Genomic DNA, 7,949 nt, shown 5'->3' on the forward strand with positions numbered 1-7,949 from the left:
GGATATGGATTTTTCACGAATCTGTTTCGAAAATCTATTCCCCTAATTTCTAAAGTGGGGAAGTATCTGGGTAGCAAGGCTTTAAAATTTGCATCAAATGTAGGATCGGATGTAATTGGAGGGAAGTCGTTTAAAGAATCTACAAAGTCTCGTTTTAAAGATGTGGGATCTGAAATTAAGCAAGATATACTTAAAAAAGTCCAGACAGGATCAGGTATAAAAAGAAAACGAGGAAAAAGATTAATTCAGTCACAAAAGAAGAAGAAGAAGCGAAAACTTAACGATATTTTTGCTGATTAGAAATGGATCCTCATTCGTGTGGTTGTCTCAAATCAGAATTGGACCTATTTAATACTGTTTCGACTCAACTAGCAATTGAGAATACTTACGAAGTTATTGCTCATCCAGTAGCCACCATATCGGATAGCAGAGCACCTATTGAGTTTCTGATATCAGGATCGGGTGAGCATTATATGGATCTACATTCAATTTATTTATGCATTCAAGCAAAAATTCTAAAGAAGGATGGATCGAATCTAAGTTCTGAAGACAAAGTCACACCTGTTAATTATTTTTTAAATAGTATGTTTTCACAGTGTACGATGTTTTTAAATGATAAACAGATTAGCGCTCATGTTAATTACCCATATAAAAGTATATTAGAGGCCTTACTATTTAATTCGAAAGAAATGCAAGAAACTTTTTTAACAACCGCATTATTTTTTAAAGATACTGCAGGACAAATGGATTCGATAAATCCCTTAGATGAAAATAACACTAACCATGGATTAGTTAAAAGATTTAACATTAGCAAAGAAAGTAGAATAATAGATTTAATGGGGCGGCTTCATATCGATTTAGCAAATCAGCCAAAGCTTTTAATAAACAATGTGGACCTGAGGGTGAAATTGGAGAGATCTAAAGAAAATTTTGCACTAATGGCAAATAACGATGAGTATAAAATCATTATTAAAAATGCATCGTTGAAAATTAATAAAGTAGATGTCAGTTCATCAGTTCAAATTGGGATAGAAAAAGCCTTACAAACCGGTATAATAAAAATGCCATTTCGTAGAACTGATGTTAAAGTTTTTACTTTAACGAGTGGAATTCAGTCTACAAGTATTTCGAATGTAGTTATAGGTCAGCTACCCTACAGAATAACTCTGGGATTAGTTTCCAACTCAGCATTTAACGGAAATGTAAAGCGTAATCCTTTTAATTTTAAAAATTATAATTTAAATTATATATGTTTATCAAAAGACAATCAGATGGTTCCCGCTAAACCATACTGTCCGGACTATAGCAATAAAATTTATGCAAGAAATTTTATCTCCTTATTTGAAGATACTGGATGTATTCACCATCACAGATCTACAAATATATCTTATGATGAATATAAAGATGGCTATGCTCTATATTGTTTTGACCTCACCCCTGATAAATCAGGATCTGAGGGTCATATAAGCGTGAACCAGCTGGGAAACATTGCTATTGAACTAAAGTTCTCAAAGGCGATACAAGAAACGGTAAATGTTATTTGTTTGTTGGAATATAATAATACTTTAGAAATTGATCATTCACGAACTGTATTCACCGATTATTAATGAATACCGTTACTTTATGGAGATTAGCAGCGAGCGATCCGAAAATAAAAAGAAATTTTGGGGGAGTGTTTGCATCAGACGATCTCCCGTTTCGAGTTGGTAATAAGCAATCATTTATAATTAATTTAGATGAAAGAAATAAGCGAGGAAGCCATTGGGTATCAGTATTTTTTACGAAAGATAAAAATTCTTGCATTTATTACGACAGTTATGGATTAAAACCGAGGAAAGCAAATATCATCAGATTTATAAAACGAAATTCAAAAAAATATTGTTGGAATAATATTATTCACCAAAGTTTGTTTTCCTTAAACTGCGGTTATTTTTGCTTATATTTTTTATATAAAATTAATAGAAATCTATGTTTATCAGAATTACATGTAACGGATAAATTTTATAACGATGAATTTGTTAAAAAGTTTGTTAAAAATAATTTTCATTTGTCAAAACCGATTGTAACAACTAATAATCAATGTTGTAATTCAATAAAAAAATCTATTTAAAATATAAAATTGTGTTTTTATTTACAAAATTTACATTCATGTTTTTCTTCAATGCAGGAAGGGTTTTCAGAATACATCCGATAATTCTATGTAAAAGTAAAAATATATTTAATATTTTCAAAATGAGGTAATATTTAAAACAAAATAATATATTTTTACCTGTTTTCATATAATGCTTATATGAAAAGACATTACACAAGCCGCAATGGTGTTGGAAATCCCAATGATAGGGACACAGTATTTTAATTTCGGAAGATTTTGGAACTCCGAATTTTTCCACATCTAGCGATTTAATGGCGGTATTACAGATATCATTTGCTCTACGAATTAAAAGTTTTTCTATTTCCCCCCCTTTAAAAAAAATAAATCCATATTTTTGAAATAAATTTTTAAAAGTAAAAACAATATCATCATGATGAATCCATTCATCATTTTCAGGCTTATACGATAAATATAATTTATGTAATCTATTACAGAATCTAACAGTTTTTTTATCGGATAAAGTTAATTTATCCCACCGTATTTCAGGGTGGAAAAAATTAATAACTCCAAAATCCTCCGAATTAAAACCTGTATACCCCATCTGTCGTATTAAATATCCGTTGTATGGGTGTAAACATGCTTCATTTTTAAATCTGAATCCCTGGCAATCTAGTATAACCCCGGGCTTATCTAAAATAGTAAAATTAATTTTATATATAGATTATTATAGCTAGGACTACTACTAAACATATTTTTTTAAAAAAAAAACTTACTATCCATTTTTGCTTGAGTCCACTCATTGATACTCATGTTTCTCCAGTGGTTGCTACCGTGATTTTTCTCTAAAAGCTAGTGAATGTCTGTCGAGTATTTATAGAAAAAAGATTACTTCCGTGTTTCTTACCCAGGGGTAGGGGATTTCTCCCTCACCCATCAACTTGACAACCCTGATAAAAACTTCCGCATTCAGGTTGACCTGTGAGAATAGCTAGAGGATTTTCTCATCCAGCTTAATATACTGGTGATTTATGATTTTAGCTTTAGTTTATATGACATCATCAATACAAAAATTGAATTCTTAAATTTTAATATAGACATCTACCAAACTGACTCATACAAAATATGGTTTTTATCCGAAACAACTTTAAAGCATATGATAGGAAGTTGATTAACTCAGCTATGATGTTATATAATTCCTCCATTAATATTTTTTATGATGATTCCACAGGAGAGTGTAATAAAAATTTTAAAATAAATTTTTGATTGAGAACACAGTTTATTTAACAGAAAAATTCTACATTCAATTTTTAATGAATACAAATTACAAAAAAGTTTTTGTATGTAAAGATCATGTTAAAATGTGAAAATAAAAATTAATGAAAATGTTTGACACACTTTAAATTTTGTGCTGTCTTTAAATACTATAGACTCCAATTAGAATATAACAATTACAGGATGAATTATTACAAAACATGACACATTTTTCTAAATATAAAATATTGTACTCCACATTACCAGGTATAAAATGCATTAAAACAGATCTAATCACCAGTTATAAAATTACTACTAAAATCAAATTAAATAAAAATTCTAAAATGTATTTAAAAATAAAGTATCTGTCTGTGCCGAGTAAAATTCTGATTAAGCAGTATCGTATTACACCATGTGATTACATCTTTTTTAAAAGTGGTAATTTAAATATAGAATACCACGAGTTACAATTCATACCATTAAAAAATAATTTGTAAAATCATGTGTAATAAACATAAAACTAAAACACGCGAATAGATTGTTAGACTACACTCGGTAAGTAAAATGAATACTGGTATCACTAAGCAAAGCTACATTAAATAATAGAGTTTAAATGAGATGATGAATGATGCCATTGACACTTTTGTTCTCATGAAGATACTATGCTGAAATGATTTAATTCCTTGATGTGTTTTTTATGAGGGGGTTCTAGTTCCTCTGTCTTTTTGTAGAAGGAGCTTCATCCTCAGAAGAACTAGACCCCTCATTGTCCGATGATGATGATGATGACGACGAGGATGATGATGACGAGGATGTCGATGGTGGTGATTCTAGAGGAGAGTGTGGGCCCTCCCCGATATTATATAAAGATACAGAGTCCACCTCTTCCAGCTGAGGTGCGATGGCTCTAATTATCCCTCTTTCACTCCTACCCGTTAGAGCCACCCACCTCTGCTGGGCTAAATATCTATCGTGGACCCTGTATGGGATGTAAGCACCCTGCGGCATCACAGCCATGATTAGAGTGGTGCTTTTATTCTTATCATAATTCTTCACTCCTCTAATCATGGCTCTATATGCCGCAGCTGCACTCTCCTCACTCACCTCGACACAACTTTCCTCGTTATTTTCCATGCTATATTTAAAAATATTATATTATACTCTTCAGAAGGTTTTTGTTTTCATCATGTTAGCAGTTAGTATAACAATAGGGGGATTATTAAAAAAGTTCGTAAATTTAGGATAGATAGTTTGTTTTAAGCTTGATGACTGCAACTCTTGAAGGTTAATAACCTAACCAGGAAAACACACAAACACTCCCAATGACCTAGGGTCGATGACACTTCCTCATAGCTATTAAGAAGCGTTACCTTCGAAGACAGATATGTCCTAATTTAGTTTCAACCGTTACCTTCAAAGACGGATGTGCCCTAATTTACTTGCATGCGTCACCTCAAACACGAGTGTAGGCCACTAACAGGGGATAAAAAGGGAGCAATTTTTCCTAAAAACTTCACTCATCGATTCTTCACCTAGTGATTCTTCTACTCGTTATTTCTTCTAGTGCTAAAGAAAAAATGTCGTCGGACGGAGGTACGTAATTCTATTTTAGTAATAATATCACTCATCTTAATTTAAATTATATATTTTTATAAACTAATTCTAGAATTTGACTTTGATTTCGAAAAGAAGACAAGTAAGAAGAGAACTTCAAAAACAAAAACTGGGGAGACTACCGAAAAAAAACAGAGATTTGATTTGGATTTAACTGAGGAGAAAAGTAAGCAACCAAAAATTCCTGACTTTAAAGTTAAAATTAGCGATTCGGAGAGAATTGAGATACAGGAGTTTAAGGCAAATTTTTATGTGTGTCTAAGCAAATCCAGAGGGTCATACCCTCCCAACAAATATAATATCAAGGTGACTGACTTCAAGAAGTATAAACAAGCATTTAACGCCATACAAGAACATTTGGATGAGTACAGTAAAATTTAAAGTTCTAGTTTTAATACTATGTTTTAAGTGTATAACGGTTTTTAGTATATAAAATTTATTAAGAACAACAGTGTTCAATTAATACTAAGTATATAATATTATATTTTAAGTGTATAAAATTTATTCTATGGTAATATGGCTTTCACATTTGCATTAAGAAAAACAGCGTTCAAAGGTTATGTGAGAAGTTATAGAGCATTTATCTCTAATTATAGCGATCCGAGTATTTTACTTGAAAATATTAGAGGTACTATTTATAGTATTTTAACTAATAATGATTTAATTTCGAGAATGAAATTTTTATTAAATTTAAAGATAAGATTTATAAAATATTTGGAGGATGAGATTATTACTCAAGACATATTTTTCTCCAGTCGGGTAGAACATATTTTATCTCAATATATGATCAATGAAAGGTTAACAAATGCTTTCGACACAATTTTAAACTTCATTGATCAGTTTATTAAAAATGGGTCTGGGTGGATTATTAAAGAAATTATATTTGTGGATATTCATTTAGGAATTTATAAGGCTGAGAATGGGGGGTGTGCAGGGGTCATCCTACCCAAACGTCTATCAAATAAGCATTGTTTGTTGAATATTAAATGTAGTGATAATTACTGTTTTTTATACTGTATAATTGCTAGTTTGTATCCAAATACTAATAACAAAAATTCAATTTATTCGTATAGGAAATTTTTGAAATATTTAAATACAAATACTCTAAAATTTCCAGTAAATATTAAAAATATCCCTTCATTCGAAAAAAATAATTGTTTGAAAATTCAAGTATTTGGATACGAAAAAGAAATAATTTACCCTATTTATATAAGTAAATATCAATTTGAAAAAGAAATTAATTTGTTATTATATAAATCCCATTATTTTCTAATTAGAAACTTTAACAGACTATTGTCTGAAAAATCAGGGATTAGAAAATTCTGTCCCCGCTGTCTAATAGGCTTCCAGAGAAGCCATACCTTAAACGAGCACATAAAATTATGCTCTAATTATAAATATCAAAAAGTTTCTACTCCGACTGGAGAAAAGGCGATTGCTAAATTTAGTAATTATGAAAAGCAATTATATCATCCTGTAGTGATTTTTGCAGATTTTGAATCAATTCTAGAGGAAGTTCACGTAGATGCTGTAAATCTAAATTCTAGTTTTACTAAAACTATTCAGATTCATAAACCTATATGTTATTCTATTGTTATTATTGAAAATGATGATACTTTATTATATTGTAATTTTTATTGTGGTAAAGATCCTATTAAGCATTTTTTATTTGATATTCAGAATCAATTAAATATTTTATTAGATAAAATAAATACTTATGTAGAAATGAATATAGATACTATTCCCGATAATTATGAACATCGGTGTCATATATGTGAGGAGGGGTTTAATAATGATGATATCAGAGTAAGAGACCACGATCACCTGACAGGGAAATTTCGGGGAATGTCCCATAATCACTGCAATTTGAATTATAGATTCAAAAAATTTATTTCCCATTATACTACATAATTTTACAGGTTATGACTCTCATCTGATTTTCAAAAATATCCCCCCAAAACTATTTTCGAAAATTCAGATTATTCCTGTAAATTCAGAAAAATTCACGACGTTTACTCTAGATCATTTTAAATTCATTGATAGTTATCAATTTTTAAATTCCTCGCTAGATAGATTAACAGAAAATTTAAAAAATGCAAATTATAATTTTCCTATTTTTAATCAATTTTTCTATAACAACAAAAATAAAAATTTGTTAAAAAGAAAAGGAATTTTTCCCTATTCTTATTTTAAAAACGAGGATATTTTATACGAGAGATGTTTACCCCCAAAAAAATATTTTTATAATGAATTATCTGGAGAAAATATTAGTGATGATGATTACCAGCATGCAAAATTAGTTTGGGAAAAATTTCATTGTAAAAATTTTAAGGATTATTTAAAATTATATCAATATGTTGATACTTTATTATTAGCTGATATATTCCAAAATTTTAGAAAATTAAGTTTAAAGTATTATAATTTAGATCCAGTATATTTCATAACAGCTCCAGACCTAACTTGGAATTGCGGGTTAAAAATGACAAAAATCGAGCTAGAATTATTTCGAGATATTAATATGTATCTTTTTATTGAGGGGGGGATGAGAGGGGGGCTATGTCTCTGCGGAAAACGATTTGCTAAAGCTAATAACCCTCTAATTCCAAAAACCTATGATAAAAATCAACCACATAACTATATCATTTCGATAGATGCTAATAATCTCTATGGATTTGTAATGAGTTCTTATTTACCTGTAAATAATTTCAGATAGTTATCTGAGGATGAGATAAATGCTTTAGACGTTCGTAATATCCCTGATATAAATGATGTAAACAATATTTTAGAAGTTGATTTAAAATATCTCCCAAATATTCACCAGTGTCATAATGACTTACCGCTAGCTCCAGAACACCTCATTATTCCTTATGATTTATTATCAAATTATCAAAAATCAATATTAACTAAATTAAATTTAAAATATCATAATAATAATAAGAAATTAATTTTGACTCTTTTTATAAACAAAATTATGTAATTCATTATAGAAATT

The 7,949-nt window shown here is 29.6% G+C and overlaps 1 protein-coding gene and 1 long non-coding RNA gene across 2 annotated transcripts; one reads left to right on the forward strand and one right to left on the reverse strand.

Moving 5' to 3' along the window:
* Nucleotides 1–302: 302 nt before the first annotated feature.
* On the forward strand, nucleotides 303–1,607 carry LOC136978353 (uncharacterized protein F54H12.2-like). Its single transcript, XM_067274058.1, has one exon. It carries the CDS (start codon nucleotides 303–305, stop codon nucleotides 1,605–1,607), a length of 1,305 nt encoding a protein of 434 aa, XP_067130159.1.
* Nucleotides 1,608–2,105: 498 nt separating this feature from the next.
* Nucleotides 2,106–3,192, reverse strand: LOC136978351 (uncharacterized). The gene is made up of 2 exons (XR_010881206.1): nucleotides 2,270–3,192; nucleotides 2,106–2,196 (listed from the first exon to the last, which is right to left on the reverse strand). It is a non-coding gene; the product is annotated as an uncharacterized lncRNA (long non-coding RNA).
* Nucleotides 3,193–7,949: the final 4,757 nt, after the last annotated feature.

This window comes from Centruroides vittatus, unplaced genomic scaffold (assembly GCF_030686945.1).
Source record: "Centruroides vittatus isolate TY-2023 unplaced genomic scaffold, ASM3068694v2 contig_511, whole genome shotgun sequence".
In the NCBI taxonomy this organism is placed as follows: domain Eukaryota; kingdom Metazoa; phylum Arthropoda; class Arachnida; order Scorpiones; family Buthidae; genus Centruroides; species Centruroides vittatus.